We start from the raw sequence: 21,756 nt of genomic DNA on the forward strand, positions 1-21,756 counted from the left end.
GCCTGGTCATGAAGAATCTCTGATTCTTCATGAATGAATCTCTGATGGACGCATAGATGGAGTTTCTAGGCCCGCAAAAACAAAGACCAAGGCCGGGCGCGGTGGCTCAAGCCTGTAATCCCAGCACTTTGGGAGGCCGAGGCGGGTGGATCACGAGGTCAAGAGATCGAGACCATCCTGGTCAACATGGTGAAACCCCGTCTCTACTAAAAATACAAAAATTCAGCTGGGCATGGTGGCATGTGCCTGTAATCCCAGCTATTCAGGAGGCTGAGGCAGGAGAATTGCCTGAACCCAGGAGGCGGAGGTTGCGGTGAGCCGAGATCGCGCCATTGCACTCCAGCCTGGGTAACAAGAGTGAAACTCCGTCTCTAAAAACCAAAAAAAAAAAAAAAAAACAAAGACCAGACCTTGAACCATAGACCCTACCTGCCCCAAGCGGCACCAAGGCCTCAAACCTCTATCCCTCTATCTTGCTCTGACTTCCACTAAGCCGTTTGTAGATTAAGTGTAGAAATGAGTGCTGATCAGCAAATGGGCAAAAACACTCCAACATTTCATCATGGCCCTAACACCAGCCTCCTCTCTGAATAAACCCTTAACCAATGCATAAGTCATCACTCCATTCTCAGCATGAGAATGCCTCCCCCAGAAGAGACACAGATGACAAAAACATAAAGCAGCCTATGATAGCCCACCCAAGAAACTCTGCAGCTCCTGCTGGGGGTGGGTTTCCTTTGAGAGGGGTGGGTTTCCTCTGAGGGGCTGGGTTTCCTTTGATGGAGTGGGTTTCCTCTGAGGATGGTGGGTTTCCTCTGAGGGGGGTAGGTTTCTTCTGAGGGGAGTGGGTTTCCTCTGAGCGGGGTATGTTTCCTCCAAGAGCTCTGGGACTTTCGGTTTGAGCTCTCGGTTCTCCACATGTGGATATTAACACGTCATTACCTAATGGGGACTCATTCTTTCTGTCTGTCTAGGACACACACAGGTTGGAGAGCCCTGGGTCCAGTTCCAGCTCCATCATGAGTTAGCTATTGTGTCCTTGGACAAATGAGTGGAACTCTCTGGGCCTCATTATCTTTCTAAACAATGAGGATGATACTGCCTCAAAAGACTGTTTCCAGGTTTGGATAAGTTCATGTACAAGAAGACCCAGACACACAGTGGGCAAAATGTAATTTATTAACTTTCCTCTCCTTCCTAAAAGGGTGCTCAAAAGGTAATCTGGAAGTTGGGAAACAGCCACTGACGGAGCGGTGCTTACACAACCTCGCAGGCACAATCCATTCCCCGCTTTAAGGCTGCAAACCCATCCAAGTGCCCTAATTTCAGGGCTGACCCATGGAACAAAGCAGACAGCAGAAAAATCCAGAACCTCTCCCAGGAGGCCTACTTCTTTCCCTCCACCAATCTTGCAGGGGAAAATGGCTGTGACAGAATGAAATGCTGGTAGAGGCTGAGAGCACATGGATAGCCCACAATTCATTCCTTCCACAAACATTTGCCGAACATTCACAATATGGCTGGCCCTCTGGTATGCAGTGAAGAAGCCACTAAGTAGACAGCTTCTGCATCCTGACCCCTCTCGGGTCAGCCCCTCAGGGATCAGCATGAGCTCCTATGCAACCCCCACAAAGAGGCCAAGGGTGCTGATCAGGAGAGGACAGAGGCGGACCCCACTCAAGAGCACTTGGGGTTTATGCTCAGGGTTGCTTAGGGTGCCCTCCTCCCACAGCAAGCAACGTGATTCAGGATGAAGCAGTCTCACTGTCCAGAAAATTTATAAGCCTTTGGTTGCTTCCCAGAGGCTTATGTAATTCTTTTCAGAGCTCTGTCTCATACTTGATAGAAAGCCAAGAAGAAAAAAAATAATTTAAGCAAATGTTTTCTATCAATGCATTCTTTTTAAAGCAAGGAAAGATTAGTCTTCAGGCCAAAATGAAACAAGAACACTCGGAAAGTATTTATCTGTTTCTGTTTATATTTGACTAGAAGTAGAAACCTACAGGATAAAAAACAATAGAGCATCAAGACACTAGACAAGCAGGATGTCTGAAGAAAGGCCTGCCGAATGGATCTTAAGCTGTGATCTGTTCTGGTTTAATCAATCAGAAATTTAAGTCAGGGAGAAAAAAAAATTTCTCCATGGTATAACCTACTTTCCAACCAACTTGACGTTTCTTAGATCATCTGGGATGAATGCTACTGGGAAAACTTTCAAGATCCATATGATATATCAACAGAAAACAGAACAGAACTAACAAAATAAATGTACAGCCAGCAAGGCCACCAGATTTTCATCAGCAAAAGGACACACAAATAAAATCAGTACCGCATCAACTATTCCTAAGCAAGTGAGCAGCCATTAAAATACATAGCATAGAAGGTTGTTCACAACGTATCTGTTGTTCACCACAAATTGGGTGAAGAGAGAAATCACAAAGTAATATGCATAGACAATCCCGATTGTCCATATTGATTAGGGTAGGCGGGCATTTGTTTAAATCTATACATTCACTCAAAGGTATAGACAGACGTTCACTTCATGGCTGCATTTCTTTCCTACTGTTCCTGCAGCAAATTACCACAAACTTGTTGGTTTAAAACAATGCAAACTGGCTGGGCAGGGTGGCTTACGCCTGTAATCCTAGCACTTTGGGAGGCCGAGGCGGGTGGATCTCAAGGTCAGGAGTTTTGAGATGGTCCTGGCCAACGTGGTAAAATCCCGTCTCTATTAAAATACAAAAAGTTAGCCAGTGTGGTGGTGGGCACCTGTAGTCCCAGCTACTCAGGAGGCTGAGGCAAAAGAATCGCTTGAACCTGGGAGGTGGAGGGCGCAGTGAGCGGAGATCACACCACTGCACTCCAGCCTGGTGACAGAGCGAGACTCCGTCTCAAAAGCAAACAAACAAACAACAACAAAAAAAACTACAACAATGCAAACTGATTCCCCTAATTCTGGAAGGCAGAAGCATAAATTCAAGGTATTGTTAAGGATGTGTTCCTTTTGGAGGCTGCGGGGGAGAATGTGTTTCCTGCCTTTTCCAGCCCCTCAGGGCTACCTTCATTCCCTGACGGGATCCTCTTCCTCTAAGTCAGCAGTTTAGCACTTTTCCCCCAGTCTGACCACCTGCCTCCCTTTTACAAGGACTGTTGTAAGTATTTTGAGTCTGCCTGGATAATCCAGGGTACTATCCCTATCTCAAGATCCTTAATCAAATCTGTAAAGTCCCTTTTAATAAGGTAACAGGAGGCTAAGTATGGTGGCTCACACCTGCATCCCAACGCTTTGGAAGGCCAAAGTGGGAGGGCTGCTTGAGCCCAGGAGCTCCAGACAAGCCTAGGAAACATAACAAGACCATGTCTGTCTTTACAAGAAAAAACAACAGCAACAGTTTTAGCCATGCATGGTAGCACACATATGAAGTCCCAGCTACTCAGGAGGCTGATGCAGGAGGATCACTTTAACCCAGGAGGCTGCAGTGAGTTAGGGTCTTATCACTGTACTGCACCTGGGCAACAGAGCAAGACTTTGTCTCAAAACAAAATAAACAAAATAAGATAAAATACTCACAGGTTCTGGGGATTAGAACATAGATACTTTGGAGGGCTGAATATTCTGCCTATTACATTAACAATATTTATTTCTGGCAGGGCATGGTCACTCACATCCATAATCCCAGCACTTTGGGCAGCAAAGGCAGGCAGATCACTTGTGGCCAGGAGTTCGAGATTAGCCTGGCCAACATGGTAAAATGTCATCTCTAATAAAAATTTAAAAATTAGGCATAGTGGCACACACCTGTAGTCCTAGCTACTTGGGAGGGTAAGGCACAACAAGACTCACCTGAACCCAGGAGGTAGCGGTTGCAGTGAGCTGAGACTGTGCCACAGTATTCCAGCCTGGGTGACAGAGTAAGATTGTCTCCAAAAAAAAAAAAAAAGTAAAGAAAAAATAAGAAAAAAAACCTTATTTCTGGGTGGCAGGATTAGAGGAGATTTTTGTTTTCTTTGTTTCTCTATATTTTCTTTTTCTAAAGTCAACATGTATGATTTGGGTAACTTTTAAAATGTGGTATGAGGGTGACAAAAATGTTCTAAAACAGGATTATGACGATGGTCGCATAAGCCACTAAATTTCCTAAAAGTCATTAAATTATATACTTAAATGGGTGAATTTTATAATATATAAAACAAAACCAAAAAGGGGCTTTTGCACTTACTTTCAAATGGTTCAGCCCCTAAATAAATATAAAAAGAGATCAAATATAGCAAAATGTTAACAATTGGCAAAACACAGTAGAATTCACCGTAAGTTCTTTCAGCTTTGGTGTAGGATTTAACATTTGCAAAAGGAAAGGGAAAATGGGCAGAGAAACAAGGAGAAATAACAGGGCAACTCTAGAAACTAAATCTATTTGGGCATTCCAGTCTTAAGCTGGACTTTAGCTTCAATATTTTGGCTCTCAGGAGGCTCTGTGCAGGGCGTGGTGGTGCATGCCTGTAGTGCCAGCTACTCCGAAGGCTCAGGCAAGAGGATCACTTGAGGCCAAGAGTTCCAGGTCATGGTATGCTATGGTCACACAGTACACTCCAGCCTGGGCAGAGAGGGAGACCCCATCTCAAAAAAAAAAAAAAAAGAAGAAGAAAAAGAAAAAGAAGGCCTGTTCCAAGCAATGTGGAAGCAGCCACAGCTAGTGAGGAAGGCAGGTGATGCTCACCTCTTCCTTCCTCTCCATAGCCCAGGTGAGGGGGGACCACAATCCTTCGCTTCTCTCCGATGCAAACACCGAGTAGACCTTCATCCATCCCAGGAATCACGTAGCCCTGCCCAATGTACGTGTCAAAGGTGCGGTTCCGAGAGTAGCTAGAAAAAAAGAAAGGAAAGGAAGGGGTCATTCAAAAGAGACTCCACAGCAGCTGTACAAATCAGTCGGGACGGACACGCAAAGGAACACAGAGGCCTCCAGACCCCGGAGCAATATAAACCACAGCATCTGCGGACACAGCCAGGAAACACACTCTCCTGGAAGGTAAGTAGCAATCCCCACACAGCGTGTGAACAGCCATCTGCAGAGACTCCATGCAGCCCTCCGGTTTGGTCAGGTTATGAATGCAGTGTGGGTTACGAGAAGCACCACACAGAAACGGAGCTAATGTAAACTGAACAGTATACTTTCTTTTTCTGAGGCAAGGTCTCACTCTGTCACCCAGGCTGGTGTGCAGGTCACTGCAGTCACTGCAGCCTCAACCTCCCAGGCTCAAGCAGTCCTCCCACCTCAGCCTCCCAAGTAGCTAGGACTTTAAGCACATGCCACCACAAACATTTTTTTTTGTAGCAATGGGGTCCCATGGTGTTGCTAAGGCTGGTCTTGAGCTCCTGGGATCAAATGATCCTCCTCCCTCGGCCTCCCAAAGTGCTGGGTTGACAGGCCTGAGCCACCACGCCCAGCCTGTACACTTGATAACCATGTCAAGTTAACGAAAACAAGTTCTCAACCAGCCTGGGCAACATGGCAAAACTCTGTCTCTACAAAATCACAAAAATGAGCTGGGTGTGATGACACACACCTACAGTCCCAGCTACTAAGGAGGCTGAAGCCAGAGTATTGCTTGAGCTAGAGAGGTTGAGGTTGCAGTGAACCAAGATCCCAGCACTGCACCCCAGCCTGGGTGATAGAGTGAGACCCTGTCTTGAAAGCAAAAAACAGAAGCAAACATAGCCCTTATCAGAAACTGCAAATGTGTCACAAGGACAATGTCTGCAGTATCTAAAGAGAAGATATCTGCATATGTGGGACATGAATATTCTATCTTGTTTGATTTTTTAATTACTTTCTTCTTTTTTTTTTTGAGACAGGGTCTTGCTCTGTCACCCAGGCTGGAGTGAAGTGGTCTGGTTTCAGCTCACTGCAGCTTCAATCTCTTGGGTGCAAGTGGTACTCCCTCCTCAGCTCCTCAAGTAGCTGGGACTATAGCATGCAACACCATGCCTGGCTCATTTTTGTATTTTTAGTAGAGACAGGGTTTCACCACGTTGCCCAGGTTGGTCTGGAACTCGTGGGCTGAAGCGATCTGCCTGCCTTGGCCTCCCAAAGTGCTGGAATTACAGGCCTGAGCCACAGCCCCTGGCCTGACATGAAGATTCTGATTGCCAGGAAAGTAGCATACACACTGAAAGCAATGAATTCTGCAGTCTCCACCACAGGCCGACAAAAGGCCCCCACTGTCACCCCTGCTCATTGCACCACACTGGTGAATACTTGGGTTTCCCAAGTGCTCCTGGCAGGAGGCCTGAGTCCACTCAGAGGGGAGATCCAGCCTGTGTGTAAACTGCCAAGTGAGTCTATTACCATGAGTCTGGTAAAAAGAGGAATCGATTCTTCCCCACAGCATAATGATTCCGGAATAAAATAATAAAACTTCATATGTCAAGTCTACTATCAAACTGGTCCACGTGACCTGCACCCCTTCCCTACACCACCTGGTGCAGATGAGGCAGAAAATCCGTCCTTTAGGAGCCGGTCGGTCCTGCCATTCCCCCACCCCGCAGCCAGGGCATGATGCCCCAGAGAAGAAGGACCCGTCAAGTGGGGCCAGCAGGCAGAGCTGTGGGCCTCTCCCTTCTCAATACCCCTCAGAGACCAGAAAGCCACGGGCCACAAAGAAAGGATCACAACAGATGTCTCTCCTCACCCAGGAAGCAGGAGATTGTCCACATAAACTCCCAGAAGAGGCTGTGAGTCCCCCTTCCCGCCTACTGAGGACAGCACCCCAGGCTGAGCAGCTCCAAGCCTCCTCCCCGCACAAGGGCCAGGAAGGACTGGAGGGGAGCACAGCAGGGAAAAGGAGGACCATGCCGGCTCCCAGCATCCTCCAGCCAGAGCAGGGCTCACCCTCCCCAGGTTCCTACCTGTAGGACCCTGGGGATCACCAGCAATGTGCAGCCACAGCCAGGCATTCAGGAAAGAGGACACCTACGTGGTGGGCTCCCAACAAAGAGTCACCAAGTAGTGAGAGAGACGGCAGGTACCCACAGTGGGGACTGCTGCCCATTGGAATAGTCACAAAGGTTCCATGGAGGAGAGGAGACAGCAGACACGAAGGCTGTGGGATCTGCCTAATGGATGAGCACTGGGCTGGCAGCAAGGGCCAAGCCAAGAAGCAGGAAAGAGCCTCAGAAGGGGAGACGGAGGGGTGGGGTAGTCTTGAATTATACTGAACTGAATAACTTTAAAAGTTAAAGACAAGTAAATGGAAAACCATCCTGTTCCCCAATGGAAAAGCAAAGTCATCAGTCCTCCCCCAAACTGACTTAAAAATTTTTTTCCATTTCTTTTTTTTTGAGACAGAGTCTCACACTCTTGCCCAGGCTGGAGTGCAATGGTGCGATCTTGGCTTACTGCAATCTCGCCCTCCCGGGTTCAAGTGATTCTCCTGCCTCAGCTTCCCAAGTAGCTGGGATACAGGCATGGCCACCACACTCGGCTAATTTTTGTATTTTTAGTAGAGACGGGATTTCACTGGGCCGGGTGTGGTGGCTCACCCCTGTAATCCAAGCACTTTGGAGGCCAAGGTGGGTGGATCACCTGAGGTTGGGAGTTCAAGACCAGCCTGACCAACACAGAGAAACCCTGTCTTTAAAAAATAATAATAATAATAAAGAAAAAAAAAAAGAGATGGGGTTTCACCATGTTGGCCCAGGTGATCTTGAACTCCTGACTTCAGGTGATCCATCCGCCTCGGCCTCTCAAAGTGCTGGGATTACAGGGGTGATCCATCATGCCTAGCCTGAGCCATCACAGCTGGCCCAAAGTAACTTAAAAATCTTAAAACAATTCCAATCAAAATCCCAAGGGTGTGTATCTGGTGTTGGCGGAGAGCTTAGTAAAGTAATGCTAAAATTCATCTGGAAAAAGAAACAATTAAGAATGCTGTTGTAGGGGCCGGGCGCGGTGGCTCAAGCCTGTAATCCCAGCACTTTGGGAGGCCGAGATGGGTGGATCACGAGGTCAAGAGATCGAGACCATCCTGGTCAACATGGTGAAACCCCGTCTCTACTAAAAATACAAAAAATTAGCTGGGCATGGTGGTGCGTGCCTGTAATCCCAGCTACTCAGGAGGCTGAGGCAGGAGAATTGCCTGAACCCAGGAGGCGGAGGTTGCAGTGAGCCGAGATCGCGCCATTGCACTCCAGCCTGGGTAACAAGAGCGAAACTCCGTCCCAAAAAAAAAAAAAAAAAAAAAAAAAAAAAAAGAATGCTGTTGTAAAGGTACAGTATATAGCAAGCTATCATTCTCGTTAAAAATTAGAAGAGGGGAATATGTACACATGTGCACTTTATTATATATGTATGGAAGACCTATGAAATTAATAATACTGGGCCAGGCAAGGTGGCTCATGCCTGTAATCCCAGCACTTTGGGAGGCCAAGGGGGGCTGATCACTTGAGGTCAGAAGTTTGTGACCAGCCTGGCCAACATGATGAAACCCTGTCTCTACTAAAAATGCAAACAAAATTAACCGGGCATGGTGGTACATGCCTGTAATCCCATCTACTGGGGAGGCTGAAGCAGGAGAATTGCTTGAACCCGGAAGGCGGAGGTTACAGTGAGCCGAGATCTTGCCATTGCACTCCAGCCTGGGCAAAGAAACAAGACTCCATCTCTAAAAAAAAAAAAAAAAAGAAGAAGAAGAAGAAAAGAAATTAATAACACTGGTTCCCTGTGAAGAGGGGAAGTGGGACAAGGATAGGAGGGAAATTTGTCGTTGTATACCTTTTTAAACTTCCAGGATTTTAAATCACGTCAGTGTATCACTTTGTCTTTTTTAAAAAAAGAAAAAGAATGCTCTCTACTCTACAATTAAAAAGCTAACACTGGTTAATCATAGTTAAAGTTGTGACGCTGGCCTAGGAATAGATCAAAGGTAAAGGATAAAAACTCTACAGACTCAAAAGTACATATAAGAATTTAGTTCATAACAAAAGCCACATTTCAGAGCAGTGAGAAAATGACAGAGTCATTCATGAAGGATGTTGGAAAAACTAGCTAACCACCTGGAAAAAAATAAAGTTAAATCCTTCCTGTCACAGTGATACCACAATAAATTCCAGATGGATTAAAGGATTAAATGTGAAAGCATTTGTGAGCATAGAGAGAAGCTGCAGAACATTGCTAACACTGGTTATCTCATGGTCGTTAGAATGGAAGGGGCTGATAGGAAATTTACATTTTTTGCTATACCTTTTTGCATTGTTTTCATTACGCAATTAGGAAATATTACCTCTGACCCAGAGCAGTGGCTCATGTCCATAATCACAGCACTTTGAGAGGCCAAGGCGAGTGGATCACTCTGGCCAGGAGTTTGATACCAGCCTGGCCAACATGGTGAAACCTCATCTCTACTAAAAATACAAAAAAATTAGCAGGGTGTGGTAGTGCATGCCTGTAGTCCCAGCTACTCAGGAGGCTGAGGCAGGAGAATCACTTGAACCCGGGAGGTGGAGGTTGCAGTGAGCTGTGATTATACCACTGCACTCCAGCCTGGGCAACAGAGTGAGACTCTGTATCAAAAAAAAGAAAAAAAAATGGCTGGGCACGGTGGCTCACACCTGTAATCCCAGCACTTTGGGAGGCCAAGGCGGATGGATCACCTGAGGTCAGGAGTTTGAGACCAGCCTAGCCAATATAGTGAAACCCTCCTCTCTACTAAAAATACAAAATTAGCTGGGCGTGGTGGCTCGTGCCTATAATCCCAGCTACTCGGGAGGCTGAGACACGAGAATTGCTTGAACCTGGAAGTGGAGGTTGCAGTGTGCCAAGATCGCACCACTGCACTCTAGCCTGGGAAACAAAAGTGAAACTCTGTCTCAAAAAAAAGAAAAAAACATAACCTTTGACCCGGAGATTTTTCTAGAGATTGTTCCAGGGAAAAAACTGATCATATATTATAAGATTTGCCTACAAAAATAATTACTGCAGTCTTCATTAAATGTCAAAATACAGGAAACATAAAGGACAAACAACAGGGATTACCTAAATGTAGGCAAATCTATACAATGTAACATATGTAACTATTAGAATGGGCTAGATTCCACTGTACTAAAATGGAAAGCTCTTTGAAGCCTAAGAAAACTGTGGCTCCACTATGTGAACAAAAATCTGGTATACATAGAAAAATGGTCTTCCAATTGGAAATATAATTCCAGGTAATAAAGAATAGAACCACAGTGGAATGTAACAAAAAATAACACGCACATGCACTAAATGAATTTTTTTTTTTTGGTAACAGAAAAAGATAAAAACAACTCAAATGTTTCTCAATAGGGAATGGTTATATAAATACGATATACTCACCCAATAGAACATCATGTAGATGTAAAAAACAAAGGATTTCTCTCTGTGTATTAGCGTGGAAAAATCCCAGGGTAACAAAAATCAAGGAGCAGAACAATACTTTGTTCCTTAGTAATACTATATTCTAAAAGAGGAGAAAATAACATTTGTGTTTGCTTACATTTGCATTTTTAAAAATCCACACATTAGGCCAGGCACAGTGGCTCACGCCTATAATCCTGAGTCAGGCGGATCACCTGAGGTCAGGAGTTCGAGAATAGCCTGGCCAATATGGTGAAACCCATTTCTACTAAAAATGCAAAAATTAGCCAGGTGTGGTGGCACACGCCTGTAATCCCAGCTACTCGGGAGGCTGAGACAGAATTGCTTGAAGCTGTGCGGTGGAGGTTGTAGTGAGCTGAGATTTCGCCACTGCACTTCAGCCTGGGTGACAGAGTGAGACTTTTCTCAAAAAAAAAAAAAAAAAAAAATCCATATATTGGAAAAATTAAAAATAGAAACTAATAAAAATGGTTAACTCTAAGGGGTAGGGGACAAAGGGAGGTTAGGCAGACAGGGACAGGAATACAACATATCTTAATGCATAATTTGTTTTAATTTTGAGCTATGTAACTATTACTCTTTTCCAGGAAATGTAAATGAAATGTAAAAGAGATCCCAGGAACAAGAATGACAGTGAGCCGAGATCACACCCATTGCACCCAAGCCTGGGCGACAGAGCGAGATTCCACTTCAAAAAAAAAAAAGGCAGGGTGTGGTGTTGGTATGGTATTATTCAAATGAAATAATACCATATACAAATTCTTCTGTAATGGTTTTGGATGACTACTAGAAGTCTATCACCTCAGAGACGGGGAGGTTGCTGTTGCTACTTGTTTGCTCTACTGGAAGCTGAAGGAGTAGTTTCAAACAACACATGCCACTGGAATGAGCAAGACAGGCCAAACACCAGCCGTCTCTGTACAACTGCAGGCCATGCCTGATAAACAAAACAAAACTTTGAACCACAGAAGAGGCCCAGTAATTAGCCTCTATGGAACCCAACATCCAGAAGGGAGCTGAATGCATCCAACCAGTGCCACCCAGCTGATCAGCCTCTGAAATGTGTAAAGCCCTGTGACACATATCTTGTCTCTCTAATCTAACCATTTACTTGACAAAGACGCTGGAATAGGGAAAAATGGAGTCCCAAACAGTCAAATGCTATCCAAAGTCATAGAGCTAGTGCAGCACAGACAAGGGCTGGAGCCAGCTCTCTTGGCATCAAGTCCATTCTCTGCCCACTGTACCTCCTTGACATCACTTCTGGCCACTCCTCATGTTGGACCCCATCAAGAGGTTTATACCTGGAGAGCTGAGCATAGTATAGGGGGTGGTGAGAGTCGAGGGTGAGTCTCTCCTGTCTTCCTGCAGAACCATCTAAAACAGCCCCCAAGAAAGAGATGGTTACAACAGCCTATGAAGAAACTTAAGCCTATCTCTATAAAAAATAAAAAATTAGCCAAGCATGGGGGCATATACCTAGAGTCCTAGCTACTCAGGAGGCTGAGATGAGAGAATTGCTTGAGCCCAGGAGTTTAAGGCTTCAGAAAACCACGATCATGCAGCTGCACTGCACTCCAGACTGGATAATAGAACAAGATCCTATCTCAAAAAAAATTTTTTTAAATGGAAAAGGAAAAAAAGGAAGGAAGGAAGGAAGGGTGGGAGAGAGGGAGGGAGGGAAGAAGTATCAGAAAACAGAAACCTGTATTAGAGATGAAAATACTAACTATGAATCAGCATTGACACAGTATTTAAATCATGGTCCAGCCAATGGCGGACTTTATTTAATACAAAGTTCTGGCAGTTGAAGACCTTAATAATTCCCTTACCTGGAATCAAAGAGGGTGCCATCCAGAAGCGTGCCATTGTAATGATACCTGAGAAAGTCCCCGCTTTGACTTATCCGCTCACAGTTTTTAGGTACTACCTTGTTCTCAATGGAAATGCTGTCCTTGGGGTTATGGAGGTCTAATAATGCAACATCAAACACCAGAGATGCCTGTCCGGGAATGTCTTTCCCTAGAATGAAATGGAGGAAGGTGATTAAACAGGACACAGGATTTAGGAAGTACTTTACAGCTCAACAGCCTTGGGGTTGGTGTTATTCATTTCTGGAGAAGTTTTGAAGCCAAGGAAACAAATGTTCTTCCAGGTGTTGGATGGGCCCTCATGGTGTCCAACCATGGGCTGATGGTATAATCTAAAACCAGACTCAGGAAAAGGAGAAAACTGATGTTAATGACATAAGAGACTACTATGACCATATTTTCTGGGCTCATGCTGAAAAATCAAGGCTCTATGTAGGTGGGAATGCACCCACAGGCAAACCCAAATACATACCTCTGTGGGTTTCTGTTTGTGAATAAATGCAAACCACAGACATTTAAAGGAGAAAATTCCAAATCTCTGGTCTGGTTCTGGAGAACTGTACACAGACTTGTTTTTTTGGAACGAACGGCCAATTTTTTAGAGGCAAAAGTAAAACTCAACACTTTAAAGTGTATCCAAAGCATGATATAAATAAGATGAAAGTTAGCAGAGATAACAGAGAAAAAAAATGGCACCCACAATCCAAAATATAAATAAATAGTCCTCAAATCACTTCTATCTCACTTCTGGGTAGTACTGCTTCTCTTGGATATTCCTGATGGGGGAATATATTGAATATCTGCAAAATAAAATCCACATGAAAAAATTATAGAGCTAGTTCTTCCTGCAAAGATCAACATCAGCCAGTAGATAACTACAAATCCAGTAATTTGAGGTAACAGAATGTTAACCAACAAACCAATCCCTCACTTTTACTTGTCATTTGTTATACCATGCAAAGGAGTAGGCCTGGGCAAGTGAACTAGATGCTGCCAAACCTGAGCTCCTTCCACTGACCTTTGGCAAAGCCCCCCCCCTGCGTTTCCACTGGCCTTTGGCAAACCCACCCTGCGTCTCCTTCCCCTCTGTGGAATGATGAAATCTGCTGAAAGCCGGCTGCTGAGTCAGCCCCTGGAATGCAAGGTACGGTCAATCCCTAAATCACATGTATAAGAGATATAGAATATCAATCTTTTGTGCTTTTCTGTATCTTTTCATTTAAAAGAACAATGAAAACCTTAAAAGTAACCATGGGGTTTCAAATTTTCTAGCATTAATGTGTACTAGATGAATACTATTTTCTATAGCAAATTTACAGAGATATAATTCATATACCATAGAGTTCACCCATTTAAAGTTATACTTGGATAGCTGAACATGGTATTCAAGTATAAAGTTTTCAAAAATAGCTACCCTAAATAAACTATTATTTATTTAAAATTAATATTTCTCATATTAGGCTCACATCTGGTTTTGTTATGTGGCTGATGACAAAAGGAGCTGGGAGCCAATGTCAATGAACTTCTTGGGGCCAAGGACAAGACCACTGGAACATTAATAAGAAAATAGTGACCAGGCACAGAGGCTCCCACCTGTAATCCTAGCAATTTGGGAGGCCGAGGTGGGCGAATTACCTGAGGCCAGGAGTTCGAAACCAGCCTGACCAATATGGTGAAACCCTGTCTCTACTAAAAATACAAAAATTACCTGGGTGGGCACCTGCAGTCCCAGCTACTTGGAAGTCTGAGACAGAAGAATTGCTTGAACCTAGGAGGCGGAGGTTGCAGTCAGACAAGATCGTACTACTGCACTCCAGCCTGGACGACAGAGCAAGACTCTGTCTCAAAAAAAGAAGAAAGAAAAATAGTAACTGCCAGGGGCAGTGGCTCTCACCTGTAATCTCACTGCTTTGGGAGGCTGAGGTGAGAGGATCACTTGAGCCAAGGATTTCAAAATTAGCCTGGGCAATGTAGTGAGACATTCTCTAAAAAAATTTTTTTAACTAGCCAAGCATGGTGGCACATGCCTGCAGTCCTAACTATTCGGGAGGCTGAGGCAGAAATATCACCCAGGAGTTTGTGATTACAGTAAGCTATGATGGTGTCACTCCAATCTGGGTAACAGAGTGAGACCCTGTCTCTAAAAATAGTAATAACAATATCTCAGTGGGGAAAGAATTAAGATACATTTATGGCACTGCTTCAAACTAAATTTTTTTTATTTTAATAGGGAATCCCACCCCTACTACCTCTCTTTTTAAGAAACTGTCTGCAGATCCCCAGCATGTAAAATATATAAAAGTGGGTCAGGCACAGTGGTTCACACCTGTAATCCCAGCACTTTGGGAGACCGAGGTGGGTAGATGGCTTGACCTCAGTAGTTCAAGACCAGCCTGGCCAACACAGAAAAACGCTGTCTTTACTAAAAATACAAATATTTACCAGACATGGTGGCACACACCTGTAGTCCCAGCTACCCAGGAGGCTGAGGCAGGAGAATCTCTTGAACCCAGGAGGCAGAGATTGCAGTGAGCCAAGATCACACCACCGCACTCCAGCCTGGGAAACAGTGTGAGACTCTATCAAAAAAAAAAAAATATATATATATATATATATATATATATATATATATATGTATATGGAGGTAGAGAGAAGGCTGATCCCCATCACCTCAGCGCTCTTCTCTTGCTGCTCTGCTCTACAGAGCCAGGAAACAGCATCAATAACATATTGGCTATTTTAAGTTGGGTATCACCATCAGTAAACTCCTTAAGAAGCATCATGTTCTCATTTACATCCTTAACTACAAAGTCATGTGCTGCATAATGAAGTCTTGGTCAACAACAGACCACATATATGAGACTGGTCCCATAAGATTATCATATCATGTCTTTACTGTATCTTCTTTATGTTTAGATAAACAAATTTTTGCCATTGTGTTACAATAGCCCACAGGATTCAGTACACATGCTGTGCAGGTTTGTAGCCTAGGAGACACAGGTCACCATACAGCCTAATGTGCAGCAGGCTGTGTAGCACCTAGGATTGTGTAAGTGCACTCTATGGCATTTGCACAACAAAGGAATTGCCTAATGATGCCTTTCTCAGAACATATCCCCATCATTAATCAACACATCACTGTATCTGTCTGCTGTTTAAATGCCTATAGGTGTCTATGTTGTGCCAGCATGTCGATATGATTAAACATACCTGAAATTCAAATATGAGTAACTGAGACATTCTATTTATCAGTCAATAGTATGTGTTTTCCTTCACAGCAAAACTACAATAGGAACTAATTCTAATTAATGTGTTTTCCAACATTACTCTTTGCTTTTGTCCACATCAAGTTAATGTCATAGGTAAAAACCCATTGTAGAGGTGCAAATGGGGAAATCTGGCAATTCTGACATAATATGGCTAAATTTCTACCTTGATATCTGCAACTTAGAGTGTCTAGCTCAAGTCTCATTTCACAAAGGGTAAAGCCAGAGAGGCTGGTGCCCAAGGCCATGGCAAGTACTGCAGGGGCAGGTAGCTTACCTATGAATGCCAGTGACCATAAGTAAGTGGAAATTTCTGCAGCTCAATCATCAGACAGCAGACAATCCAGACTAGCACTGTCCAATGGAACTTTCTGAGTGATGGAAATGATCTGGGTCTGTATGTGCACTGTCCAGTATGGTGGCCCTCTGCAACGTGACCTAAAATGTAGCAGTGTGACCAAGGAACTGAATTTTATATTTTAGTTGATTTTAACTTGTTTTCATTTCAATATAAATAGCCACATGTAGCTAGTGGTTACCATATTGGGCAGAGTAGGCCTAGACTGACAGGTCTAGTGGGTTTCATGTGATGACAATTGAATTAACCACTGCAATAAAACTAAGGATAGGTGAGAGCGGCTCCAAGCAAGAGAAGGACTTACCATCTCCATCCTCTCCATAGGCCAGAAAAGGAGGAATGGTGATGATGCGCTTCTCACCCACACACATCCCCAGCAGCCCTTTGTCCATTCCAGGAATCAGCCAGCCAATTCCCACATATGTGTCATATGTTTTCATGCGATTGTGACTGAAAGCCAATGAGAAAGGGGAAAAGTTTCACACGATGAGGATGTTTCCAACTCATCTCTCAGTACGGTTTTTGTTACCTAAATATCAGCTAAACAGTGATCCCATACCCATCCCTAGAGATAGGCATTTATAGATCTTTGCCCCCAAACACAGGGCAGATGTCCTTAAGTTTAGAAAGAAATAAAAAGCATGCATTTATACTAGTGGTAGACAAAAACAGGCCAGTTATTCCACTAATCAAACACACTCTAATGAGAAGAAATTTCGAAGGGTTCCCTGATCTCCGGCATAGCCACATGCCTCTCCATAGCTTCAAATACATTCATCTTTCCCCTCCTGTTTCCATGGGAAAGCTATAAAAATGAACCAAAATGTGTGTAAGCCTCCTTAGAAATAGAGCCTGGCCAGGCGCAGTAGCTCACGCCTGTAATCCCAGCACTTTGGGAGGCCAAGGCAGGTGGATCACAAGGTCAGAAGATCGAGACCATCCTGGCCAACATAGTAAAACCCCATCTCTACTGAAATACAAAAAATTAGCCGGCCATAGTGGCGCACGCCTGTGGTACCAGCTACTCAGGAGGCTGAGGCAGGAGAATCCCTTGAATCTGGAAGGCGGAGGTTGCAGTGAGCTGAGATTGCGTCACTGCACTCCAGCCTGGGTGACAGAGTGAGACTCTGTCTAAAAAAAAAAAAAAAAAGAAATAGAGCCTTTTACTTAATGATGAGATATCAAAATACAGTTAAGTTAGATAAACATTGCCCTTCACGTTTCTAAGATGTATTAAAATTTTGACTGTGGCACCACAGAAGATGCAGCACTGACCAAAAATCTTAAGTAGATGAGTTCAGCACTGGTTACAATTGAGAAGAGTCCTTATTCTGGTTTCCCCATGGGCATAAAAAGCAAGTAAGACAGAAGGAAAGAACTATGGGACATTTCACTGATATTGCCATGAACCGCAGAACTTACCTCGAATCAAACAGAGTCCCATCCAGGAATGTCCCATTGTAGTGGTACCTCACAAAATCAGACACTTGGATGGTCCGAGGGCAACTCGGGGGCTTGAAATAGGTGTGAATCTGAACCTGGTCTTCAGAATTCCAAATATCCATCAGAAGTACATCAAAATGAAGCACTGAATTGGGGGGGATCACACCAGCTAGAAATTAAAGATTTCACAATGAATTCACAGTTGCTGCCTTTCAGGCCAGATAAATAAACACCTAGGATGCTGCCAAAGTGAATGTGGGCCAAAAAAGTTCAAGCAGTCACTGCTATACAATTCCAAAATGCCCCATTCTTCCTCCCTCTTTCCTCCAAATAAAATTGAAAGAAAAGAGAAAAAACAAAGTTTTCTTCTCATTGAGAGTATCATTCAATACACCTGTGTTAATGACACTTTCACATCTAGAAGAAACAAACCTAAGATGGAAATTTTAGCTGTGTATGAGTTCACTGCTTTTCACTTCCCCCCAGTCTGAAGATTCCAAGATTTTCCAGTCTGTTTGACTTATTAACAGCCTAAAAGTGTTCTCATTGTTTCTGCAGGGGAGACGTGTTTATAAATGAGGAACAAAAGCTTACAAACTCCTTCACTTCCATAGGCAAGCTTTGGGGGAATCTTCACGAAACGTCTCTCGTTTACACACATCCCAACAAGAGCCTGGTCCATCCCTGCGATCAGCTGTCCTTTTCCCACAAACACGTTGAAAGTGGAGTCTCTGTCATAGCTGAAGATCCAAAGGGTAGGGAGAGAGAAAGAAAAGTATAAGTAGTCCCTTCCTCAGTAAAACCAACCTGTAAAAATGTGCCCATGGGCATGATGTAGCCACAGCAAAGCAAAAAGCCTGCCAAGGAGTTACTGATACAGGAACATCTCCACTGGACAGTACTTGTGGGGTTGGAAAGTTTAGACTATCTTGAATATTGCCAGCAAATCTAGCTCAATACGAATCAGCATAACTCTCTTTAGAAAAAAAAATGTGGGCTGTGAGGGTGATCTGACTTCGACATCTGTCACCCCATTGATCGCCAGGGTTGATTTGGCTGATCTGGCTGGTTAGGCGGGTGTCCCCTTCCTCCCTCACCGCTCCATGTGCATCCCTCCTGCAGCTGCATGCTCAGTCAAAGAGGACGACCATCCCCAATAGAAGAGGACTGGCCTTCGGTCAAGGGTGTATGAGTAGCTGCGCTCCCCTGCTAGAACCTCCAAACAAGCTCTCAAGAAAAAAAAATGCGGTAAGCTGATTTTGCAAAATAGTTACCTTTTCTTTCACACACACACACAAAAGAAAGACTTGGCTATAGTCATGCTAGGGCTTTGAGAGGCCAAGGTAAGATGATCATTTGAAGCTAGGAGTTCAAGACCAGCCTGGGCAACAAAGAGGCATCTTTCTACTAAATAAATAAATACCTATAATTAGCCACATGTAGTGGTGCATGCCTATAGTCCCCGCTACTTCGGAAGCTGAGTTGGGAGGAGCACTTGAGCCCAGGAGAGTGAGGCTGCAGTGAGCTATGACTGCACCACTGCATTCCAGCCTGGGCGACAGATTCTCAAAAAATAAAATAAAATAAAAAAGACTTTACGGCCAGGCACAGTGTCTCACACCTGTAATCCCAGCACTTTGGGAGACCAAGGAGAGTGGATAACATGAACTCAGGAGATCGAGACCAGCCTGGCCAACATGGTAAAACCCCATCTCTACTAAAAATACAAAAAATTAGCCAGGCGTGGTGGCACACACCTAAAGTCCCAGCTACTCGGGAGGCTGAGGCAGAAAAATCGCTCAAACCCGGGAGGTGGAGGTTGTTGTAGTGAGCCACAATTGCTCCACTGCACTCCAGCCTGGGCAACAGAGTGAGACTCCATCTCAAAAAAAAAAAAAAAAAAAAAAAAAAAAAAAAAAAAAAAAAAAAAAAAGACATCATTTTCTATGTGATTGGTACCTAAAAGCAACATCATAGGTACTGATGGCCCAGGTTAATACATGCACACACATTTGATTTTTTTATAAGTCATCCAGCTTTGCCGGGCGCGGTGGCTCACGCCTGTAATCCCAGCACTTTGGGAGGCCGAGGCGGGTGGATCACGAGGTCAAGAGATCGAGACCATCCTGGTCAACATGGTGAAACCCCGTCTCTACTAAAAATACAAAATTCAGCTGGGCATGGTGGCGCGTGCCTGTAATCCCAGCTACTCAGGAGGCTGAGGCAGGAGAATTGCCTGAACCCAGGAGACAGAGGTTGTGGTGAGCCGAGATTGCACCATTGCACTCCAGCCTGGGTAACAAGAGCGAAACTCCGTCTCAAATAAATAAATAAATAAATAAATAAAAGTCATCCAGCTAAGTCAAACACAGAGGCAGCATGGTAAGAGCATTAAAACATACTTAAATCCTCCTAACCTCAGTTTCCACCACTGCAAAATGCAAGTGATCCCAAACACAAAAAATGCTCTGAAAACTTAAGTGTTATGCCAATATTACTATAATTAACACAGGTAATAGAAAGTATAATGTAGTCTTATGATCACTAATATATGTGTTTTAAAGGCTGATAGGCGATGGCCTTATATCAAAAGATAAATAATGAAATCATAGCTGTGACTCATACCTTTATCTTCTTCAATGTCTAATTTAGCAATCAACAGGGGTTTGCCTGTTAGGGGACTGTGCCAGGTGCTTTGGGGGATATAAAGTACAAGCCAAGGACTTTGCCTATGAGTACCTTACAAACTGATAGAGACGCACAGAGTTTCAGAAGACATAAAATAAAATGCTCTATGGCATTTTATAATAACAGGTTTCCACTCACTGACATGAAGGAATATATACAATAAGAGTAAAGGTCAGGTTACAGTGCCAGGCATGGTGGCTCATGCCTGTAATCCCAGCACTTTGGGAGGCCAAGGAGGGTGGATCACTTGAGGTCAGGGATTCAAGACCAGCCTGGCCAACATGGTGAAACCTCATCTCTGCTAAAAACACAAAATTAGCTGGGCGTGGTGGTGTGCACCTGTAGTCCCAGCTACTCAGGAGGCTGAGGCACAAGAATTGATTGAACCTGGGAGGTGAATATTGCAGTGAGCTGAGATGGTCCCATTGCATTCCAGTTAGAGTGACAGAATGAGACTCTGTCACCAAAAAAAAAAGGGGGGGGGCAGGTTAACACAGTATAAAACCACCCCATTTTCAATTTACATATATAGATACATATGAAAAAATCCACAAGGCAATACATGAAATATTATCTATCAGCTACAGGTAGAGGACTTCAGGTGACTGAATTTGTTTTCTCTTTAATTATCTTACTTTTCAAAATGATCACATAATTACTAATGTAATAAAATGTTAAAAGCTGCTGGGATTTACTTCATGATGTCACCCTTCATTTTACAAAATACTTTCACTTTTTCCTCTTTTTCTTTAATGAACAGTTTGGGCGAGCCACAGAGTCCACCTCAGCACTCCCCTGAGGGCAGCTTCCTGAGACCGGCCCTCTTCCCTTTCTCCTCCCAGTTTTACAGCCTATTTTAATAGCTTTCCTTTCCTCAAGGTCAGTGAACAGAAACCAAGATTTCAAGTACAAGCCAACAAGCCAGAGGACAAAAGCACATGGTCAGTTTCGTGCCCAAGTCAGCTTTACGCTTCCACTGTCTACCTCCGGGGCCCCAACCCCCACCCCCTGGAATGCCCGCTCTTGAATTACACTTGGCTAGGGCCTCCCCCTACCACTAAGCCTTCATCAAACTGGTGGATTTATTATAATAATCGGCCGGAAAGCAAGGTTTCAAAGACTCCCAAGGCACAGCACACGCAAACAGCAACAACGCACCAGCAAGAAACTACTTTAAAAATATTTTTTTCATTCACAGAACCCAAGTATACTTCCCAAATTTAACAAAAGTTTTTAATACTAACTACCACTTACACATTGTCGGGCACAATAGCAAACTAAGCTCTTCATATACTACCCCATTTAATCCTCATACAATACTTTAAGGTGGGTGCTCTGATATTCAGGCTCTTTGGAGGTGACAAAATTTCCTAAGCTCATGAAATTAACCATGGGTGGGGGTAGATAAGCGAGACCATCTGATTCTCACGCTCCAGGGTCTGGGTCTCCCTAGAGGAATATAGAAACAGTTGTTGCCCAGCTTGGGCAACATTGCAAAATCCCATCTCTACTAAAAATACAAAATAGCTGAGCATGATGGTGTGTGCATGTGGTTCCAGCCACTCAGGAGGCTGAGGCAGGAGGGTAACTTGAACCTGGAAGGCTGAGGCTGCAAGTGAGCCAAGATCATACCCCGGCACTCCATCCTGAGTGACAGAGGGAGAAAAAGAAAAGAAAAGAAAAAGGAAGGAAAGGAAAGGAAAGGAAAGGAAAGGAAAGGAAAGGAAAGGAAA

The 21,756-nt window shown here is 44.1% G+C and overlaps 1 protein-coding gene across 1 annotated transcript in view; it reads right to left on the reverse strand.

Moving 5' to 3' along the window:
* FKBP9 (FKBP prolyl isomerase 9) overlaps positions 1-21,756 on the reverse strand; it is a 47,288-nt gene that overhangs the window by 15,664 nt on the left and 9,868 nt on the right. Inside the window, exons 2-6 of the mRNA XM_032286837.1 lie at positions 17,930-18,075; positions 17,315-17,504; positions 16,197-16,342; positions 12,230-12,419; positions 4,719-4,864 (exon numbers count right to left, since the gene is read on the reverse strand). Of these exons, the coding sequence (XP_032142728.1) occupies positions 4,719-4,864; positions 12,230-12,419; positions 16,197-16,342; positions 17,315-17,504; positions 17,930-18,075 (818 nt within the window). The remainder of the gene's footprint in view (positions 1-4,718; positions 4,865-12,229; positions 12,420-16,196; positions 16,343-17,314; positions 17,505-17,929; positions 18,076-21,756) is intronic.

Source organism: Sapajus apella, unplaced genomic scaffold (genome assembly GCF_009761245.1).
Source record: "Sapajus apella isolate SASKATOON/1434 unplaced genomic scaffold, GSC_monkey_1.0 scaffold19, whole genome shotgun sequence".
NCBI classification, from domain to species: domain Eukaryota; kingdom Metazoa; phylum Chordata; class Mammalia; order Primates; family Cebidae; genus Sapajus; species Sapajus apella.